The sequence below is a fragment of the Amblyomma mixtum genome, chromosome 8, assembly GCF_055824585.1.
Source record: "Amblyomma mixtum isolate Tamu chromosome 8, ASM5582458v1, whole genome shotgun sequence".
Classification (NCBI taxonomy): Eukaryota; Metazoa; Arthropoda; class Arachnida; order Ixodida; family Ixodidae; genus Amblyomma; species Amblyomma mixtum.
The window spans coordinates 66,547,220-66,570,512 of record NC_143019.1 but is presented as its reverse complement, the minus strand read 5'-3'; the positions used below and the strand labels follow the sequence as shown (position 1 = coordinate 66,570,512).

Here is a 23,293-nt window from a genome sequence, read left to right as displayed (position 1 = left end):
CGTGCATCGCAATTCGACCGTTGCAGCCGGGATCGAACCCACGTCTTTCGGGTCAGCAGTCGAGCACCATAACCACTGAGCCACCGCGACGGCCGGTTTCGCCTTTCATGTTTTGGCTTCTTGCATTGCATGCTCTAGAATTCGGAGTACAGCGACTGAGCCAGTGAAGCTTGTGTCTTGAGCACTGCAGCTTGTCCCGATAATCTGCGAGCCTGTATGTCTGGAACCTTCAACAGCTCTTTGGAAAATTGGAGTGGACACTCACGCTCTGCCTTAACAGCATGATGCGATGCAGAATTGTTCTTTCTCTACTTTACATTCCTAGGTCACTGGGAGTCCTCACACCCCTTCCTGACGCAGTGGTGTGGCGGTTAAGCTATGTGTCACATCCCTACGATGGCAGATGCTGCCACCGGAGGGCAGGTTGTGATGACGTCACAAGATCACGTGACCTAGCTAGGTTGCCCGCCTAGGTTGATTCCCTGGGGGTTTTACGTGGCTTTATCACTCACGGTTAACAAAGCCGGCATTTCTGCGGCACAGGCTTGTGAACACAGCCACATTAAAATGTAACGTGTTGGCTCCATGCCAGAAATGAATTCCTATATCGAGTTTACTGCACTCGTAATGTGGCATGGAAACAATTCTATGGCACAAAATAAATTTCAGACCACCTCCTAAAGCAACACCACAGCAAAGCAGGCCACCTGCAAATACAACAAAGTACAGCACTTAGGCAAACAGCAGAGGAAGGTTCCACTGCATGGATTGAAATACCACTGTTATTTGCAATAAACCTTCAGCAAACCATGAAGCAAATAACAATAACAAAAATTGTTGCAAATTCAGCATTCAGAAGTGGTCTGATGTATATGAATACCCACTGAACGAATTACACAGTTTCATTAGCTTTTCCCCTTTTTTGATGGCATCTGGCACATCTGCTCGCCTCCTACAGTCATGTCAAAAACATCTTGGAAGAATTTGGGTTTCCTCGTCTCCAGTGAGGTTGTGAGAGGCGGCACTTTGCAGGCCTCCATTCCTTGCACTGATGCCATGCTGACTACTTTTCATTGACACATTCAATCTCTCATTTGCACAGGTGAAATTCTCGTTGAACAAAAACAGCAAAATAGCTATTTCAGTGTACTCCTCATCATCGCACTGCAGGTGGCAGCACAAGAACAAAAAGTAAAAAAAAAAAAGCTAAATGCACCACCTGGGCAATCTGTTTATTATGGCTATCAAATGCACTATCGTTACAAAGTGAAAAAACAGGCCAATAAGCAGAAAGTAGGAGTGAACGTGCCCTGATTGGTTTCATCTGTTCCTTTTGTCTCTGGGCCTTTATTTCTTCACAAGTAACAGTGATGCAATTAGACCACAAAGGTTGTAACTATAGCATTGCCGGTGAAGCCACCAAATTTATTTTGATAAAACAAGTGCCATGAATAGTTTCAATCTGCTATGCATGCCAGGTAATGCTCCTGAACAATGCTTAAAACTTTAGAACAACTCAAGTCTCCCACAGTGTGGGCGTATGAAGTACGCCTTGAATGTAGGCTTCTGTGGCACTAAGTTATGCGTAGAAATTTTTATGCGACAAATTTAGCACCCCTGTCATTCTGTGACGACAGACTGCCTCCATATGCAGTGCTTGCAAAAACTAAGACTACACCCTCATTCTTATGCACTTGGTCTAGTGAATCTTTTGTCTCTTCACGAACAATCAGAAATCTTTCTCGGCATGCTTTGTGTTTTCTGCAGTCTTTCATGCAGTGCAAACTGGAGCCAGTCTGCATAATGCATCAAGCCTAGTCAAATGTTGCATTCACGCACATGAATATACAACACTCACACCAAAGAACAGCAACTCACAAAACAGTTTTATATCACATTTGGTGTATATACAACAGTTGTATAGACAAGCAGCCTCGCGCTGCACGTTGAATCAGCTGCTTGTGTCGCGGGCGGCAAAGTGGGCTGACACCCAGGCCAGTCCCCACTTGAGATTGGTGAGCATGAACTTCAGTGCTTTGGTCCATTGCTCTTCCGAGTTGAACTGGATCTTGATGGAGCACGACTGGCCCGTGCTGCTGTCCTCAATCTTGCCCTTGTCTATCCGGTACGGAAGGCAAAAGTTGGAGTCCATCTTGCTGACCTGCGGAAGAAGCACATGGGAATTTTCAGCCTGCAGTCATAGTACATTTACACCAGACTTCTTTGCTATGGGACACTTAATGTGTTGAAGCTGCAGTCTGGATACGAGCAGTGCCACAGGCTCCCAAATAATTCTGACCACCTGAGGTTCTTTAAAGGAACACTGTGAACAACTCCATCCAATCTTTACTCTTCAGCATTTTCAATAAATGACACTGGTGCACATAGGGCTCCACTATACCACGGACCACTGCCAGCCCCTGCGCACTCCTTTGGTTTCGGGGCAGCTCCAGTGCAAGTTTATCGAAAACGGCATTAGAAAAGCTGATTATGTGGCCTTTTCGGGCTACACTGATGTTTATCTGGCGGAACGGATTTGTTGAGAAATGAGGACTTAAAAATGGAGCACTTCTTTGCTGCCACTCAATTCCAACTTGAGTTGGCAAGACTGAAAAGGCCTTTGTGATCACCATTAGGAAGTGTAGCCTAGCCTTACGGACCTGCGCTGATCAAAAAACTGTCTCGAAGCACCAGGTCTGTTTGCCAAAACTGCCGGTGATAGCCATATTTGTATTTCATTTCTTGAGCTTTCCTAGCTTATCAGTGACAGCATCCTTTCTGTCAATGGAATCTATCGATACAGGCCAATTTCAATCTGTCCATGCATGCTTGCATGCACAAAATGGAAAAAATGGTATTCAGAATGACACTATATAAACTGAATGGCATCACTTTCAATCAGATTCAAACAATGATGTTGTAGAAAAAGGAGGTACACATTTGGACGAATGACTTCACAAAATCATCTGAAATGTGGTATGTGTAACTACCTGCCTTATCGATGTATAAGAAAACTTGCGTTACAATTGTAAGCTGCATCAAGAAGTATTATGACGCAGTTTACTGATGGGAAAGTTTTTCAAACATTTTTTTTTTCTGCCACAACAGGCCGCGTCAAATTGCACACTCGCGCTTGTAAAAAACTCGCAGAGCGCCAAGGAAGTCTATTAGCGCAAGATAAAAAGATGATCAGTGGTTTGTTTGATAGTTCGGTAGTATTCAGCACGCAAGAATCTGGCAAGTAGGCATACCGTTGTCCAGTTGCCAGCACCTGGAGCAAGGGTCTCCCGCTCTCATATAAAGGGTTAATGCTTGCTGACGTTGCACAGCACGCGGCCGCTTTTGCATTTCGCCTTCCCCAAAATGTAGCCACTGCAGCTAGGATTCGATTCCGGGTAGCTGGACACCGCAGCCACTGAGCCACCTTGGTGGATTGACACTTCTTTAACAACGTCTACTCTAAAACTATCTTGGCTGTCTCTAGTGGCTGCTTTTTTAAAAACTAGAAAGAACGAGCAGAGAAAGTGAATATATTCTCTCATGTTGAAGCAGCAGAGGGAAATTATTGAGGAATTTCACATTACTACTCCGGAGATAAATGCATTTAGCACTGCATCTATCTTACTTCTTAACAAAGAGGTGACTTTTCTAGATGGACACGTGGAAGTTTTGCTGCGCCTCAGGTTTATTTTGGGTCGTACTGTTATTGGGTGGCCTAGCCTTCGATCCTGGTTTGAATTTTTCGTTGCAGTGCGTTTTTTACCCTGTTAACTGGCTGTTTTTAGCGTTGTGTTTTGTCTTTTTCGATACTGCTTTTGCTACGATGATTTGACATGCCTTTGGTTTTTGGTTTTGACAATGCTTTGCTACGATTTCTTTTAATGTCACCTTTCCTCATTTTTCCCCTCATGATTCTTCTTTCCTTCTTGATAGCAGTGCTGGGGGTTCTTGGAACTTTTGATGCAATCAAGCTGCACCTGTGGTGGTGCTATGCTGACGTGAAATGCGCATGCGACGGTTTTTACCGCTGTGTTTGACCTCGTGGGTATAAATGTGTAGCTCTCTATGAAATAAACCAGTTGGAAGTTGCGCATTGTACATGTCGTTTATGTTTCCTCGTTTTCGTCCCGTCTTTTGCGCAAGCACGTACCCCTTTCAAAAATCTCTCAAGAGGTGAGAGAAGCCCTCATCCTAACCCCTCTTTCTGAGGCCCATGAGAGCGCTTTCAAACAAACCTTATATATTGTTTATAAAAGCTTACACCTGGATTTTTTTTCTTTTATGGGGGTTTAACGTCTCAAAGAGACTCAGGCTATGAGGGACGCCATAGTGACGGGCTTCGAAAATTTCGACCACCCAGGGTTTTTTAACGTGTACTGGCATCGCAGAGTACATGGGCCTCTAGAATTTTGCCTGCATCGCAATTCGACCGCCGCAGCCGGGGACGAACCCGCGTCTTTCGGGTCAGCAGCTGAGCGCCATAACCACTGAGCCACCGCGGCGGCTCACCTGGAATCAGTAAATGAATCTAACAGCATCCAGACAAGTCCTGACCGGACACGAACCTGCTCTTTGAACTGCTGCAGGCAGTCGAGGAAGGCGACCATGGCATGGTCGAACTTGGTGTCCCAGAGGAACTTGAAGCCACCCGCGAAGTAGAGCGGCAGCTCGCGGGTCCGGTCCTCGAGGCACACCAGGTACGAGTGGTTGCCGAAGGGCACCAGCCTGTACCTCTGGAAGGTCATCTCCATCTTCTGGGCGAGCGCGTACAGCAACAACACGGTCTGACCCCAGGCCATGTTGATCTCGGACCACTCGACGGGGACATTGGGCAGGCGGCCGAGCCGAAAGTTGTTGATGGTGCCGAAGTGGCCGTTGTGCCAGATGTGGAAGGTCGCGTTGAACACGTTCGTCTTGTGCAGCTGGCTCAGCTTGCTCTCCGAGTACTTGAGCTGGCGTTCGACGCTCGCATGGTCGTCGGCGCACTGCATCAGCTGTCGGTTCAGGTCGGAGTACTCGCGCCAGTAGCGGTCCTCGTCGCTTCTAAGCCGCTCCAACTGTTCGGCGAGTCGCTTGCGCTCGCCCTCCACTTCGGTACGCTCTTTTTCAATCTTCTCTACGGCCGCCAGCAGCTCGTGTTCCTCTTGCTCAAGTCTCCGGAACTCGGCGTCCAGCTCTTCGAGGTCGCCTTCCTCCTCATCGCCGCTGGTCAGCTGGTCCAGATACTTCTTGTAGTCCTTGCACTCGTCCTCAGCTAGATCCAGCTGCCGTTCCATCTGGTCCAGCAGGTTGTCGGTGCACTCCTCGCAGATGGGGTAGTCGACTGCCGACTGGTTCGTCATCAGCTCGAAGAGGCGCGTCTCCACGTCCAACTTGTGGCTGATGGTCGTGTCGACGGCGCCCACCGAGCTCTCGCCGACCAGCATGAAGCCGTTGCCGCTCTCGACGAACCGAAGCGGCTCAACGGTGCGCCGGGAAACGCCGTCCCCCGGCGCTCGGTAGTGCACCGCTGGAGAGGGCCCGCACAGCTCGATGGGGTCCGACTGACTCAACATCGGCTCCGACAGCTCGGTGAGGGTCTGCTCGTCGATGGACGAGAATGACGCGTCCAGTCGCAGCGGCTGACAGCATCGTTGACAAGTGAAGTTGACAGGGAACGTCCGGTCCTTTGTCAGCGTCGCCGAGAGGCCGGCCATGTCTAGGTCGTGTGACCCCCGTTTACCAGCTGGATCAATACGACGAAATGAAGATTTTCGGCCCCTTACGGCATTGCGTCAGCGCGCTCACACTCTCGTGGCTGCACGCAGTACACAGCGTTGCACCTGCGTGCTACGCCCAGGTTATGACTACACCGAGACCGTAGCAACCGTAGATCATAGCGTGCGAAACACCTGCTCGCCTGCTCCAGTTTGTTTTGGGGTTTTGGGTTCTCCACCATCCACTGACCGCTTTCGAAACTGTCGAAATACATGCGTATGCCTTTGAGGCTTTAAATGGATCTTAAATTTCTTGGACTGCTTGCGCATTTGGTGTCAAATGACCTTAATCGTGTAACTTTTTTCATGGCAAAGATTGCTTAGCACATTACTGCTTTCATAGACACTTGTTGCCTTTTTTCATTCCTTCCTCCATGCCTTTTTTCTTTGGTCTGGCATTCAGCGACTACAGTACGGCTAGCCTGAATCGATTGTAAACAGCTGCAGCATGGCGGCACCCGGCACTTAGCAACTAAAGTGCAAGGCACAAGCGGCGGTGCTTTTCATGCATTTGTGAAACGCTGTGATTGTAGAAGGAAAAAAAAAAATACACGATGGCTTCTTTCCTGAAATCAAAGCCAGCAATTTTCTTAAGCGCCATCGGTGCCGGCGTGGGAGGGATAGTTCTATTCAAGTAAGCCGGCATCAGTTGATATCGAAGATCTAACGCGAATCTTGAAGCCTAGCTGGCCCAGTCTTATATCGGTTTCTCTTCTTTCAGGGAATACGTAGGTGGCTGCCGCTTCGATAAAGAGACGAGACTGGACGGCAAGACTGTCGTCATTACCGGAGCCAACACAGGCTTGGGCAAAGCCGCCGCTAAAGAGTTTGCCAGCAGAGGTAGTACCCTCACTGGGCACCGGCCATCTCCAACCACATTTTGCCGAATACGTGGCATTCTGGAAGATATAGAGCTGCTTGTGTGCTGGTGATTGTGTTTTTTTTTTTTTAATGTATCGAATACGTTGTCACATACGTTGCGCACCCTAAGTGGTTTGCATGGTGCTGCAATGACTTGCACGAGCATTCACGGCATGCTCGATCATTCATTCATTTAAATCATCCGATGTTCTTTTTAACAGTAAGTTCATGTGAGCGCGAGCTTGTGTCCCGAAGCAGCGAGCACGTGCGAACGCGAACGGAAGAAGAGAATGATTAGAACGTACAGTCGGGGACAAAAGTCTGTTGAGCACGTGTTCCTCAAATGAAGCCGAGAGCTCTGCTGTTAGCTGGCGGCTGGAGACCACACTTGTGCAGTTGAAGTCAAAATTTTAGTCTTTCATCTCCACAAGTATGGTCTCCAGCCGCCAGCTAATAATAGAGCTATCATCTTCAGTTGAGAAACATGTCCACAGACTTTTGTTCCCGACTGTACACGTAGCAAGGTGCAGTGCCATTTTTTTTTGAGGCCAACCAACCACTGATAAGTCTTGTTCCAGTATTCATCTTGTCTTTATTCGTCTACTCCGACCTTTGACATGGCGCAGCCGACTTCAGAAACTGAACGGAGCCCCAATGATAACCTCCGCAATGAAATTAAGGACATCAGGTCGTAACTACGGATGCTACTCATCACTTTGAACCTCGCCAACGATCACGACCAAGGTCAACGAGCCGAGGGCTGCGGTACGAAGATCTCGGTAGCACAACCAGGGGCGACCACAGCCCTGTCCATGAAGCTCACGACTTTGCCCAGGCAGATGAAGACAACGGGTCACGTCCCCATAGTTCAAATGGTCTCCTCGACGTGATAGCCGAAATGCAGCGGCAGCTTGCTTGAGCCCAGCAACAGCACATGTGTCCATTTCAAGTACATTCCCCTGGAGATACGGCCGCACCTTTGAAGGTACTCTACAAGAGGGCCTGAAGGCGTCGCTCGAAGAGGTCGAATTCGTCGCATCTCTCGAACTGGATCGAACTCGCACAATGCTTAATGCCATCACGCGACTTCGTGAAGCAGCACTCGATTGGCACATGGTTTGCGGTAGCCACATCCAAGACTGGGGAGCCTGGAAGCAAGCCATCGCTGAACACTTCCAGTGCAAAATGGCCCCGCAAGGTTTCCTGGATGTCCAGAAAGAATGTGCATGTCAGCCGGAAGAAACCCTCGCCCAGTACATGTACGCCAAAAGTGCAACGCTGGAAAAGACACCACACAGCCTCAGCCCCGAAGAACATATATTCGTGATACTGAGCAGCATTCAAGAAGATAAGTGGATGACTACACTAGCCACCCGGAGCTGTCACTCTGTGCGAGAGCTCATCGATCGAACAATGAACCCAGACAGCTACTGGCACCTGCAGCAAGTGCTATCGGAAACCGAAGGAAAGCACCTGAGTTGGTACAGGTCGCTCAGACACCAACCAAGTCTGACAATGGCATGGCAAGAACAGTTTAACTCGAGACCCTCACAGAACAGCTATCAGCAGAGAGAACGCAGATGCTTTAACTGTTCTGCAACGGGACGCATATCACGAGAATGCCTGTGACCAAAAACCCAAGCAGCTCTCCGAGCAGAAGAGAAGAGAACCAGAAGGCAGAACAAAAGCGAGGACAGGAACGTGCATTGTTTCCTGCGCACACTTGGTGACACGCTCCCGATCGTCACTGCCTACATAAATGAGAATAAACTACTGAGAGCGTGCATAGACACGGGAGAAAACGTCTCCATCGTAAACCCCAAGGTGCTGGTTTCTGATGTCAAGAAAAGTGCCTTTACAGGAATGGAGCAAGCCCCCTATTGGACCGACAGCTTGTCCCTCAGGGGAAGACCTGCCTGGCAGTCAATGTTGGCAAGGTGTCCATCACCCTGCCTGAAGTTCTTGTTCTACCTCTCCCAGCTACGATGGACATTCTTCTCGGTTCGGACTATAGGAAAACTGATCAATGTCGATTTCACATTCCACGTGTCCAACAGTGTAACCTTAGTGAGACTTCCAACAGCAAAAAGTCATGCAATCACGGATCAGCAGCCTTCAAAGCCTGCAGGTGGGGCAGAAGCACTTATTTCGACGTTTGCAGCCGTAGACTAACAACATAAAAGTAGCAGTACTGCCATGTTTGTCACGATACAGAATTTTTCATCAGATCCAGACCCGGAACTTAAAGGGACACTGAGGAGAAATTGAAGTTGGCTTATATCGACAGAATACCAGCTCCTGATTACAAAAACGCCACTCATACTGACAACAAAGCTTTATAACGTAGAAAAGAGCAAGAACCAAAATACAGGTATCGCCGCCACACGCCAAACTCGCAAGTACAAGTGTGATGACGTCACAGGACAAAGCAGTGTTGCTAGAGCCAATGGTTCTAGCAACTCTAGGACCCAAGAGTCACAAGTCACTGAGGCGCAGCCAATGCATGCGCAAATCTCCTTGACGTCGCCAGATGGCGCCACGTGCCCGGCAGCTACGTGCGCGCCTGAAGCATCGGGATCAATCAGCGCCTGCTCACCGACGTTAGGCCGCGGGCTCCCGGTATTCCGCTAGCAGTAACAAGGTACACGGTATGCTAAAGGTGTCTATTTGCGAGAACTTCGTTGACGACTTCGAGAACGAGATCCATCGTAACGCTGGCAAAACGCCAGTGCAAACGTAAGCGAAGCGACTGTAGCGACGGCCGCAATAGCCGATAGATGCCTTCAACGTGCGGCCGGCGGTAGCTTTCTTTTCGGCTGCTGCTGGGCCGCACTGCTGGCCACCAGAAATCACGGAGTCTGCGTTACGTCATGTGCACGTCATGTTTCACGTCACTTAGTCCTGTGTCGTCAAAGGATAATCCCAAGTTTGAATCAGAGCGGCGGGAAAAACTTTTCAACTTCGAATCCAAATTTCTTAGAAATAAATGCATCTTTTGCTGCCGGCCAAGTGGCAACAAAGCCATGACATGCCGAACTATTGGATTTCGCTATAAAATAAATATTAATAGTGCTCTCCTCACTGTCCCTTTAAGCAGTTTACAGAAGCGGTTGCGCTTATGACAACTGATGCAACCCCAGACGATTGCAAGAGGTTGGATGAAATCTTAACTATTCACCACAAAGCTTTCGCTACAAAGGAGCACAAGTTGTATCCACGCGCAGAGCGCTCAGTCGAATTGAGAGACTTCATTCCCGTAACCTCGCCCATAATGAGCCTCATATGCGGACTGCGAGTTCACGAGGGGAAAGGTCGATGAATACATCAAACCAGGCATAGTCAGACCGAGTGAGAGCCAATACTCTGCACCGACTCTCTTCATAGATGAGCCAGATCACCTGACGACACCTAGGAGAATGGTACATGACTACTGCAAACTGAATGTCAAAACCGTGAACCCGCCATATTTGATGCCGTTAATAGGAGATGCTCTGGATGAAGTCATGAGGGACCCGTCATGTTACTTCTCAGCCATGGATATTTCAAATTCAAATTTATCATGCTCTTTTCGGTTCCGTTTTGAATTACTGTAACTCTGTTTGGGCAACCACCACAAAAACAAATGTGATAAAAATACAGTGTCTGCAAAAGAAAATGATCCGCTACATTGCAAACCTTCCTTATCTCTCATCACGAAGTGCCTTTATTAATTATAAAATAATTAGTTTTGAACATATGTATGTTTTTCGCATTTTGAGGTTTTTTTACCATTCTTCTCCTGCTTATAGAGATTTCCTCGTACATACTGCCCATTTAAGGACCGCTTCGAATCGAACCCACACCCGAAATACCGATCCCTGGTATATTCCATATTTTCGAAATAATTATAAACTTCAAACGCTTGAACACAATTTACCGACCACTCTTAATAAGTACAAAGTTTTGGCTAGTGTTAAACAAAGTGAGTTAAAAATGTATTTTGTTAATATATAGCCAGGTTGCATTTTATGTGCCTCTGTTTGTCTGCCGGTGCCATGTATGCACAATAAGTGTTTTTTTTTTGGGGGGGGGTCCTCTCTTTGTTTTCGTGCGTCATGTAAACTGCCATTGTTTTCATTGTATTGAATCAATATGTCACTTGCTTCGTTGTGTTTGTTTGTTCTAACCTATATATCTTTGTAAACCTTTTTTTTTGCGTTCTGTCGTGTACTGCCATTTGAGGTGCTTGGGCCCCGTCAAGCTGCTTTTTAGCAGCTTTTAGCCCTTGCATCTCTCTAGGATGTAACTTACATTCTCGAAAATAAAGCGAAATGAAATGAAATATCAAGACAGCATTCCTCACAATCTGTGTCAGACTTGAAGGCTCTCTCAAAACAGCCTTCGTCACGCCAGACAGTAAGTATGAATACCTCCGCATGGCAGTTGGATTTAGTAAAGCCCCACAGACAATGCAAACTGTCATGAGAAAGACCTTTGATGGTCTGCCACGAATGAGTGCGTATACTGACGACAACATGCAAGGTGCAAGATCTATCCCAGAGGCCCTCAAACTCCTGGAAGAAGCATTACTCCGCATAAATATTAATGGTCTGACAATGGACACTGAAAAGTGCCAGTATGAATGCAACCAGATTTATTTTCTTGGCCATGTCTTTACAAAAGAAGGCCGAATTTCAGACCTTAAACACATAGATGACATCAACAAGTTCCCACCATCTAAGGATCCCAAGCAGCTTTTCTCATTTCTGCAGTTTGCGAACCATTTCAGAAAATTCATCGAAAGCTTCTTTGCAAAGACGTTACTCTAACATTCAGAATTCACGAGTGATTTGCCGCGGTCTTGGTACAAGCTGTGCCGATTTTATCGCTGAAATGGTGTGGCGCATTTTTGTCTAATCGTGAAAATTCACCCTGGACATAAAGGAAGAGGCACAAGCCATTGCGACCATGAATGAATGTGAGCTTTTTTAAGTGGTGAGTTTTTCGGGGCACAGTTCGGGGATCTTTGAAAGCCCGACCTCGGCACTGCGCCGCTTCAGTTTCGTTTACAGTAGAGTAAGCAGTATTCTTCTGTTGAGTCACAAAGATTTTTTTTAATGTTCATCGTTACCATTCAGTAGTCAGGACTTAACTAATGATGTCATTAATAATAATAATAGCAGCAATAATCATCTGTAGCAGTGCGCGGTAGAGTCAGGTGGGTGGATGAGATTAACAGGTTTGCCAGGGTGATGTGGCCACAGCTGGCACAGGGCAATGGGAAGGGCCTACAGTGAACGTTGTGAGGCTGATGATGAAGGAGTAACAATCTTGTTTTATTTATAGCCTGGCAGTAAGGTAACTGAGGGTGCCTTACTGGAATCTATCAAATTAAGTTGCTGTCTCAGTGCTGATGTCTTCAGCAGAGCACACTAACTCCTATCTCTGATTTGTGGCCACTCTTTGCTGAAAGACTCTCATAGATGATGTCTGCAATATTTCATAAAACACAAAATAACCAGTGGTTAAACAGCATTGAGTTATTAGACGTAAACTGCATTTTCTATGTTTGAACTTCCAAAAAGCAAATTTGGAATCAGTTGGAACAAAATGGTTAATTGCAATCAGTTGTGCCCAGTTCTGGAATCATGTCTCATATATTTAGAAATTTGGAATGGTCTTTCTGGACTAGCTGGCATGAACCTTGTATGACTTGTGCATTTGCTATGCTGGCGGTCTTTACCACGTTCGACGACCTTCCAATTGAAACCAGTTGGAATGAACTGGAGCTACGTTTCCTTGAATTGTATATTCGGAAATCCAGAGTGGTTTTTTTGACTGGCCGGCATGAACCATGTACAACTTGTGCATTTGCTGTGCTTTGGCTTGTGTTCAGGCGCCAATGTCATCATGGCTTGTCGGGATCTCACCAAGTGTCGCCGAGTCAGACGGGAGATTCTCACTGCAGTCGAGAACAAGCACGTCGTCTGCGAAGAGCTGGACCTGGCCTCTCTGGAATCTATACGGGACTTTGCAGCGAGAATAAGCGAAAGTGAGCCAATATCCATCTTCAACTGTATTAGGCCATTAGGCCTAATACAGGCCTAATAGGCCTAATAACGCTATTAAGCGCGCAGGTTTTCTGGGATTTACGGTGCTGTTGTCAAATATCAGTTCGAATAGCCTAAACCAGGAAAATGTCACTTGCCTGTCATTGTTCTTCGATCACATCGTGCATGCTTTTTCACAATTAAAATAATTTGCATTTGTGGCATCACGATTAAAATTAATGTAAAAATTGGAATCGAAATTAGGCAGGCATTGTTTCCAGTTGCAGCGTCTTGGAACGCTCACCAATAAAAGCTAGAATCGAGCGTGTAATTTATGCGAAGTGTTGCCAAGTGGTTACGAAATGAGCAGTTCAGTAGTATTTCTGTTAGCTAATTAGCACTTGGTGTGGTTTAAGTAAAGAATACACAGCGCAACACGTGTCTGTTCATCGTGTCCTGTGCATTGCACTGCGTTAGTTCTTAAATATCTACCAACCTGAGCAAGTCTCTGCATTAACACTTAATATGGGCTCGTTGCAACTGTTTTTTTTTTAAATGACATTGCTAGGCACTGCTTTTGAAGCGCCTGTCTTCTTTGGAAGGGACAGGGCTTTCTTGTGGAACTAGTTGCATAGTTTCGTTCTCCGTCAACTGCTTTGCTAATTGCCTTTGCATAACTGAATCACCACTTCTGAGGCATATAAAGCTGCAAAGCTTTTTTAATGCAACAGCAACTAGTTCTGCATATATGGGCTTTAACCCATTAACACTATCACGTCACACACTTAAGACGGAGCTTGTGTGTCCCCTGCAACTTCTTTTTTTTTAATTTTATTTTTTCTTGCAGGTGTCAAGCAAGTTGACATCCTTGTGAACAATGCAGGAGTCATGAGGTGTCCGAAGCTCCTGACAAAGGATGGCTTTGAAATGCAGCTTGGCGTCAACCATCTGGGTATGCAGCAGCTCATTATTCACTTGTCGACTGACACCTTGCATATTTGAGCCTGAGTTTGGCCACTAAACCAAATGCTGTAAATGTGTATAACCTCTTAGCCATGTGCTAAGCAAGAAATTAGGGCCACAAGCCTGCATAGAATTTCACATAGGTAGAATTGTACCTTCATATCTGCATTTTATTAGTTTTCATGGTAGAGGCCTCCAGCAAAGCAACACAAAATTGGCGGCCAGTGTTGGAAGTGCATTGTACAGTGCAGATTCCTACTTCAGCCATTACTAGTGAAAAAAATAGACCTCCAAGCATTGTTATTCTTCTCGTGTCACACCCAACTATACTCGCGGACAACTTTTTATGGCTATGTAGCAGAGGCTAGACAGGAAAGGGAAGGAGACGGACCTTTGTCCCTATGCCTTGGGGAGAGGATTGTTTGGGCCAGGGGTGTGGAGAAAGGGGTGGGGGTGGGGGAGAGTCTGAGAGAGGGTTGCTGGTGGTGAGGAGTCCACTCTTCACGACACGAGGACAAAGGACCGTCTCCTTCCCTTTCCTGCCTAGCCTCTGCTGCATAGCCGTGAAAAGTTATCCACGAGTATAGCATTTAATTAAAAGCAGTTTACGCGGTGTAATGCACACTTAAACCCAAATCTGCGTGCTGTGCTTTGAGTGAACAGAAACTACAGAAGAATGGTAGAAATTTACACATTCTGTACATGGCCGAGAAACAAGAAAAGAAACAAATACTGGGAGAAGTGTAAGAAAGGTCGTTGCTTCTGTATTGTTTTGCAATTAAATGTCTTCAAGCCTTTTTTTTTTCAAGAGTTTTCATTTGTTGACAAAATGGAGGCATGGTAGTGTAGACTTTTTTAGTTTCACTTCTTGTTTATTGAGCCAGCAGAGTCTGAGCATACATGATATAGAACCCCAGAAGAGGGGCAATACGGGCTGGTTGGTGCATGTTGACGGGACAGAGAAGGAGACAGACAGGTGTCTGTCTCGTTCTCTGTCCCGTGTTCAAAAAGTGCTGTTACTCCTTTTCCATCAACATGATATAGAACCTTCCCCAGTGCGTAATTACTGATTGTATGTTGGCAACCTTAATGCTTTCTGTGTTTCGCAGCTAATGATTGTGCCCGGATGCACTCAGCAGATTGATTGATTGATTGATTTGATTGGCACAGTAAGCCCTGTTTAAGCTGCTTAAGCTCGAAACACACTCTGTATGTTACAAGCCAAATTTGACTTATCTGTGACTGCTTTTTGTGGGGTAAACTCATTTCATCATGCTGATGTGCTATCAGCTTCAAGTGAAATGTGAACAGGCTTATTTAGGCATGAATGAAAAAGCACAAAAATATTAACCGGAAAAGAAGAAATACAAACGTTGTTTGCAGTCACTTTTGGAGAGCTGGTCAGCAGAGTTGAGAAGTGAACTGCGGAAACCGTGATGAGCTAAAATCTCCTGCTGTTTGCGTTTCATTCGATGCCAGTTGTGAGACGCTCCACTTTTGAATCATTGATGCTGAAGTCTAATAATGACATCTCCTGAGCTTTGTTTGCTACTGTTACTTTAAAGGGATACTGAAGCAAAATCTTAAAATTGAGCAAAAACGCTGAAAATAGATTCTCAGAATGCGATTACACCGAAATCTAGTCGTCACTGCGCATATTTTTCACCGGATGGTTTTATTTTCGATGTTTCACGAGCGCGCACCAAGCCCTCCCGGCCGGCGCGAGGCGAAGAGCGTGACGTCATGTCACCCCCCTTGCATTCCCGCGGCGACAAATATGGCGGCGCCCTTCGATGCAAGAAGCCTCGCTTCGGACTGGATTCGTTGTTGTAACTGCCTTCTTCAGCGCGTTCAGTGGCCATAAATGGGCCACTGGTCTTTCGCTTCATCTCCTGTCACCGATAAGAAAACGTACGAGTAATAAATTTGCTTTATTTTTTATTTAGAGCGACGATTCTGCCCCCTTTAGGCTTGAGGGGCGTCGGTTTGTTGACAACAATGCTTCCCCTATCAACCACCAGATGGCGCCACTAGTCTAAACATCGTCGCGTCTCTGTTTTAAAAGTGAGAATGTTAGAAATTGCGTAAGGTCCGAAAAAAATAGCGGCATTTAGCGTATCGCAAGCGTGCATACGGTTATGGCATGTAGACAGCCTCGATTAACGTCTTGATATATCTGTGTACGCCGTGAGCAGACGACAGACAGATGACGAGCGGCCGACGCGATGGCAATCGTGCTTCTGCGGGAACGGTGGGCGTGCGGGTGTAATGACGTCTAGTCGCAGCTTCCACAGGCGGCCGCCAGGTGCAACGATACGGCAATAAATCACGAAAAAAAGCGTGTTATTCGCCTTTTCCGCTAAAATGCTTGTCGGATGTATCAATTTTAGCAGTCAAGCTCTTGTTTACATGTAAAAGAGTAGCTCCAAAAATTTGGTTCAGTATCCCTTTAAAGGTAGCAAGTGTGTGTGCATTTCAGTTTTGTGTCTGTGCTCATGGCTGTCGGATTTTGCATCAGTCAGCAGCTGAATGAATTGACCACTTTCCTAATCTTCACCAGGCCACTTTTACCTCACCTCGCTGCTACTGGACAAGATCAAGGCGGCGGCACCAAGTCGTGTAGTCAACGTCTCGAGCGTGGCACACAAGCGGGGAAAGATCAACTACGACGACTTCAACTCAGACCAGGACTACAATCCTGCAGACGCCTACAATCAGAGCAAGCTGGCAAATGTCCTATTCACTACGGAACTCGCCCAGAGGCTCAAAGGCACGGGTTTCATCCTTCTCGATCTATTAACTGCTCACTGCTTTGCTGACTCACTTTGCAAAACAGTGTTTAACGGGGCCACGTTGCAAGGGAAAAACTGTTGCAGAAAAGAAAATGCAGAAGAGTGTGTGGCTGTTGTAAGCAGTGCCGTTACGCATTTGTTTGATCAGACATTATTGCTTCTTTGTTAGCTTGTTCACAAGTGCGGTTGCATCGCTCACTTATGGTAGTTATTTGGTCATTGCTCACTTATGGTAGTTATTTGGTCATTTGTTATGGTTTCATAACCTGTAGCTCCCCTTGCTGTCATTCACTCATTTGATTAACGCCGTCCATTTCTCAGTCATTCTCTGTCACTCACCAGTTTTTGTTCTCTTGTTGAGGAACAGCGCAGCTGACATTTTCTAATTCCCTGGCAAAGCCAACTTACTGTCCATGTCCTTTTGAGCATTACATTATCACAAATCTACTCTACATACAGCAAAAACAATTGTTCAGTACAGCAGGTTTTCGCACTATTGCAAGCCGATGGAAAGGAAGAATTATACATCAAGCGAAAATGATCTGCAGTCATGGTGTGCAGTCCTCGTTCTAACAAAGCACACTCTGTCATTCCGGGGCTTTGTGGAGCCCCAGGTTAAGGGGGGACGAGGGTCTTAAAACTGACCTTTTTATTTGTGGCTAGAATGCCATGAAATTTTGCACACAGATGTGTTTCTCTCTTCTGATTCCAAATATGTAGTCATATTTGAGCTGGTGGCCTTAGATCAAAAGTTATCGTGAATTCTAAAGTGTAATTAGGCAATTTCTTACGCAGCTTTAATGGACTTTCTCATTGCATTTTGCTGCTTTTAATTACATGAATTGATAGCCAGCGAATTCCCATACCCGATGACATTCTTACTTTTTTTGTTTAGGCCATGTATAAATAGCAATTTACAATTAGCCTAACGGGTTGCAGTGTAAAATGCTGCAACCTTTTACTCTCGACATATAGTATATCGGGATGACATGCCTTTAGGGAAAAAAAAAAAAGTCACCGGGTATGGGAACTCTCTGGCTATCAATCATGTAAACAAAAGCAACAAAATGCAGTGAGAAAGTTCATTAAAGCTGTGTAAAAAATTACGTAATTACATTCTAGACTTTGTGAGATTTAAGACCACCAGCTCAATTGTGATTACATATTTGGAATCAGAAGAGAAAAACGCACCTGTGTGCAAAATTTCATGAGATTCTAGCCATAAGTAAAAAAGTTAGTTTTAAGACCCTCGTCCCCCCTTAACCCTTTCAGTGCCAGGTTTTTTTACTCACATCTGCACACCCCCTGCCGGGTTTTTTTCGCATGTTAGTTTCCTGGAAATTTCTTGCTAGTAACGGACTAAAATGCTCTGCAGGACATGTAGATATGTTTATTCAGGATAATCTTATAGATATTAGTTGTAATGAATCAAATCTTCCAGCACCAATCTGGCCTGTCGAATTTCCTCCACTTACGCGGATTTTTCGGTGGCAGGGGGACTTCATCGCTGTCATCACTCGACAAGGCACTTAGGTCGGCTCCTTCCTCGTTCTCATTATCATTGGACTCCGAATTCACAAGCAATTTTGAATTTCTTCGTCCGTCAAAGCGCGGACGGGTGTGGCACATAGCCTCATGGCTGCTGTGCGCAGACCAAAACGAAGTGACTCGGATGTGAAAACATGCGCGCCATCTGTTGTTTAAAATTTATCCTACAAAATCTATGAATGTACAGAGTCTCTCCATAGATGGCGCTACATGTTTGCTTAGTTTTTTTTACACAAGTATTATCGGGAGCGGCAGGGGGTGAGTTAAAAGGCCAAAACGAGTTAACTCGGGAGAGGCAGGGGGTGTGCATATGTGGTAGCCCGAGTTATCTCGGGAGTGGCAGATTAAGGGTTAAGGGGGTACCCTGGTCTTGAAAAGAATATTTTATTAATCTAGATAAGTAATGAAGTTTTCAGGCCACATGTGTTTTTGTGCGCTGATTCTAGACATGTCATTTAATTTCGTGTAAAACAATTCCTTAAGCACTTGTGCAATTTTTATGCAAGCATTTTGGGAAAAGTTTTGAAGAAAATTTGCTGCAGGAAACTCGCTGAAATGCATGCCATTAGGTTCTCTTGACACCAAGGAACGCAATAAGGGTAAAATTATCATCCTGGCTATCATAGAACTTGAGTTATAGGGTACTAAGGCTGCCACTTCAGAAACAGGAGTACACACTTTCCTTCTCATTTCTGAAGTGACTACTTCAAAACTCTATAACTCAAGTTCTATGATAGCCAGGATGATAATTTTACTCTTATTGCATTCCTTGGTGTCAAGAGAACCCAATGGCATGCATTTCAGCGAGTTTCCTGCAGCAAATTTTCTGCAAAACTTTTCCCAAAATACTTGCATAAAAATTGCACAACTGCTCAAGGAATTGTTTTACACGAAATTAAATGAAATATCTAGAATCAGCGCACAAAAATACATGTGGCCTGAAAATTTTATAACTGTGACTTCATTAATAATTTTTTTTTTTTTTTCAAGACCAGGGTCTTGGCAGCCCCAGTAAAAATTCTGATGCGTAAAACGTCAACTCTTGTTTCCAGGCACGGGTGTGTCTGTGTTTGCGGTGCATCCTGGAATCGTCAACACCGAGATCACACGCCACATGGGAATCGCGAATTCGTGGCTGGCTGCAATGTTTGCCAAGCCGCTCATGTGGCTCTTTGCCAAGTCACCACGACAAGGGGTGCAAGGCATTCTTTACTGTGCCCTGGCCGATGGCATTGAGGAGCACAGTGGCAAGTATTTTTGGTAAGGATCGGCCATGAAAATGCTTCCCCTATCAGTGTTTGCTGCAAAGCCTTCTCTGCTGCTCATAGAATATTAATGCGGTGCAAGCTGTGCTACCCTTGGCTCTTCTGTAATTTGACTCTCAGACTAGAACAGGGAAGATAGGGAACTTGTTACAATATACCAGGTGTCCCAGCTAAATGTAACCAAGCTTTTAAAAAACACGGGGTGTCCTAGCCGTCTGAAACCAAATGAGGGTTGTTTAGAGTCGCGTGACCTAGTCTGCAGTATTTTTTTCGTTCTTCAAGGTTGACTAATTAGTCAAGCTTAATTAACTAACTTTTTAACTATTGACTTGAGGAACAAAGCGTCAATGGAAAAGTTGTAGATCGCTTTGAGAAACAGCTTACTGGGACATTTGCAGCAAAGCAATATTTACGTAAAGTAGATATATTTTTTTTTTTAAATTGAAAATTTATTTCTCCACACACATTACAGTGGAAAAAGGGTCTTTAACCGGCCTTTAACCATAACCTGCACAATAAGAAAAAGCTTCCACATGACAACTGTGCCACTTCAACGTCCCAAGACGCGCCTTAAAGAATAAAATCCATTTTTCTTGAAGTCCTCTCCTCGATGAGGCTTTGGGTGCACATTGGGGCAGAGAAGTGAGCGAGCAGCTGGTCACGTGACAACTTTCTTTTAAGGCCAATAAATGAAGCTACGTAAATCGTAACTTGACGGAAACAGCACTACTAGCGGTTTTTCGAGGTGATCTAAAATTTTTGCATTGACACTTTCTTCCTGCAGTTAATAATTAAAAAGTTAGCTAATCAAACTTACCTAATTAATTAACTTTGAAGAGCGAAAAAAATACTCAAGACTAGGCCACGCGACTCTGAACAACCCTGAGTTGTTTTCACTAGACTAGGACACTTCGCCTTTTTTAAAAGTTTGGATACATTTAGCTGGGACACCCGGTATGTAGAAGAAGCCAGCAGTCTTTGAAACCAAGAAAAGAATATATCTTTTTTTTTTCCTTGTTGTAGCTAGTGGAAAGTAATTTAGTAGTCATTTTAGGTAATAGATGGCATGTTGAATCAGAAAACGTGTCACTGGTGGGAGTCATACGACCACCACATGTTGTGTGCCACCAGCGAAGTGTGTTGCCTTCCACTCTACTCTGTCCTATTGTCTACTGTCGAATGATTACTCTATATTTTCACTCTCCAACTAGAGCAGCAGCAACACAGAAAGTGCCGTACGAGGGGGTACCCAAAAGAAACCGGACTTATTTTTGTTTGAACTTATTTGTTCACATTTTAAGCACAGACCTTCAACCTCCTTGAAAGTATTCCCCACCTGCAATGATACGCTTGTCGAATCTTTCATTCCATTTTTCAAAACATTGTTTAAATTCATCTTTTGTGATGCTTGACAGTGCCTCCGTCGTTTTTTTCTTCGCCTCAGCAACATCAGCGAAACGCTTTCCATTCGCCTATTTTTTCATTCTAGGAAACAAAGAAAGTAGCACGGGGCAAGGTCGGGAGAGTACGAGGGTTGAGGAAGAGGGGTCGTGCCATTTTTGGTCCAAAATTGTCGTAGAGACAGGGCTGTGTGAGCAGGGGCATTGCCATGATGGAAAAACCAGTCACCCGACCGCCACAAATCTGGCCGCTTCCACCGCACACTGTTGCCCAATCTTTTCAAATCATCCAAGTAGAAAGCCTGGCTAACTGTCTGACACTGCGGAACAAATTCTCAATGGACGACTCCTCTCGCGTCGAAAAAACAGATCAGCATTGTTTTGAGGTTTGGTTTCACCTGACGAGCTTTCTTGAGGCGAGGTGAATTTGAAGTTTTCCATTGGCATGATTGTTGCTTTGATTCAGAATTCGATTCAGGAACACTTGAGTTGTCCCTATAGCATGGTCCTTGTACGTCTTTCTTAATATTTCAAGAGTTTCCATTCAACTTTTTCCGAGCAAAAATCAGAATTTCACCGGCGCACGCTGTTCACGAAAATCAGCCATTGCAAAAACGACATTCACACAAAACAATCGTCACTCTAAAACTCTGCATAAACTAGTCTGACCTCCTTCAATGACGGCACTTGGCTTGCTGACTCTGGAATGTTCGTTCTATGCGCTCCTAGTGGCAAAACGCGGTACCACAGAAGCTTTGCCGACCAAAAAACTTTGTCCGGTTTCTTTTGGGTACCCCCTCGTATATACTCGCTTAATGAACACACTTTTTTTTCCAGAAAAGTTGACGTCAGTTTTGGGGGAGGATTTATCACATTGGAAAAAAAAATCCTCTGCCAACACTGCTTCAGTGTTGACTTGAGAGCGTTAGCGACGGGAGCTATAGGAATATCGAAAGTATAGGAATTAGTTGAAGTGCTACTCGCCCACTGTTGCTATGTGACATGGTGTGGACAAGTGGTTACTGTTGTGGTCAATTTGACCTTCATTGCAGACAGACACGTCCTTGGCAAACGTAAGTAGTAAGGGCTAACACTCTTAAAAAGTTTCGGCACATTTTTTTGGGAGGGTCAAAATTTCATATATGTCTCTCCGTCCTTCCGTCATCAACAAACGCTCGCAGTCAGATGTGCTCGTGTCGCTGATGTTTAGCGTCGTTCACTTCAACGCGAACCGACAATTTTTTGGCAGCTGATGGCTCCAGCCAATCGCAACGAAATAAAGTGAACATGCTGTACACTGGCCCTGATGTTGAGGTGCACATTTTTTTACGAGAGGTTAAAAAAAAAAAAACACAGAGCAGTTGCAAGTGTGCAATGCAAATATTTCGCAGCGTTTCTATGTCCATGCAAGACCTCAGGCTTTCTCTGTACACTGTGAAAACATTAATTCAATGCCACAGCAATAATTTCAAACGCAAAACAGCCATGGAGCAGGTCATCGTGGCGTGGATAACGCTTGATACAATGATGCCAGTAAGACATTTGGTCAGTGCCTGTATCTGGGCTTTTTGCTTCCAATGCTTACTGTTCGAACCTCATCTCAAATTAAGTGCTATCACAGATAAAAAGCATTAAGGAAATTTAAAATGGTCGTCATCATCATCATCATCAGCCTGACTACGCCCACTGCAGGGCAAAGGCCTCTCCCATGTCTCTCCAATGGTCAGTTGACTGAAAATGCCCTCTGTATTAGGCACAAGATAGGTGCAGATTTTCGTGCGGCCTGTGGTCTTCAGCATTGTACACAGGAAAACTGTTCCTCAGAAGGCTTTTATTTTTTATTTTTTAGTAACCCGGTTTAGCCTGATTTTTAACAAACCTGTCCGGGATGCAAGAATCTTGTATCCTAAAATGAAGGGCCCCAATTACACGACATCACACGATGCTGTTGATCGATGTTATGCCTTGTAATCATGGCATGTTTTTTACTGTGTCACATGCAAGTGTGTTAACCACATACACTCATAGAACGTAACACTGTGTTATGGTTCTTTTTGATGCAGCAACTGCAAGGTGGCCGCATCAAACCCAATTGTTGAAGATAACAAAGCAGCAGCTTGGCTATGGGCTACCAGCGAAAAGTGGACCAACTTGTCATAAGTTGGCTGCCATTGTAAATACCCATTTCTAGAAACAGCGCCTGTCACTACTGTGTTGGCATGAAAAAGTCAGTCACTTAAAGACACGATTTGATGCCTGTATAAGCAGAAATAAGGTGCACAGTGCCAAAACAGATGCCACCTAGAAGGTGTGGAAAGTTGTAAATAAATGTAGTGCAACTCATTTTTGTCTGGCTTTGTCATACTGGTGACATACCTCAATATTGTAAAGTCTGACATATGTGCTTGCACACCTGTGCCTGTTCTCACAAAATTCCAAAGAGAAATGATACACAAGGAAAGGAGTGAAGTAGCATCCAGCCGAGCATAGCCACACAGCTACTACAGCTGTTATTAGTAGTTGTTCCTTCCTTTGAAATGTGATGTGCTCTACTCGAGACTGAACACATCTGTCCAGGTCTATGTCGGATGCAACTCAATAAAGCAGCTGCAAATGCATCATCATCATCATCATTTATTTACTCTTAAGGGCCCCAGGGGGCATTACATAGGGGGGGGG

General features: G+C 45.2%; 2 protein-coding genes across 3 annotated transcripts; one reads left to right on the top strand and one right to left on the bottom strand.

Annotated features, from left to right (window-relative positions):
• Nucleotides 1-1,865: 1,865 nt before the first annotated feature.
• Nucleotides 1,866-6,013, bottom strand: Atg6 (Beclin-1-like Atg6). The gene is made up of 2 exons (XM_089558393.1): nt 4,566-6,013; nt 1,866-2,161 (listed from the first exon to the last, which is right to left on the bottom strand). Exons 1-2 carry the CDS (start codon nt 5,694-5,696, stop codon nt 1,952-1,954), a joined length of 1,341 nt encoding a protein of 446 aa, XP_089414519.1. The 5' UTR covers nt 5,697-6,013; the 3' UTR covers nt 1,866-1,951.
• On the top strand, nt 5,855-22,959 carry LOC149332806 (retinol dehydrogenase 13-like). 2 transcript variants are annotated; one of them, XM_089558395.1, is made up of 7 exons: nt 5,863-6,390; nt 6,478-6,596; nt 12,493-12,648; nt 13,494-13,598; nt 16,170-16,379; nt 19,002-19,209; nt 22,678-22,959. In XM_089558395.1, exons 1-7 carry the CDS (start codon nt 6,311-6,313, stop codon nt 22,772-22,774), a joined length of 975 nt encoding a protein of 324 aa, XP_089414521.1. In that variant the 5' UTR covers nt 5,863-6,310; the 3' UTR covers nt 22,775-22,959. The 2 variants fall into 2 exon arrangements, with proteins under 2 accessions (XP_089414522.1, XP_089414521.1); XM_089558396.1 differs by lacking the exon at nt 19,002-19,209 and having other exon boundaries at nt 5,855-6,390.
• Nucleotides 22,960-23,293: the final 334 nt, after the last annotated feature.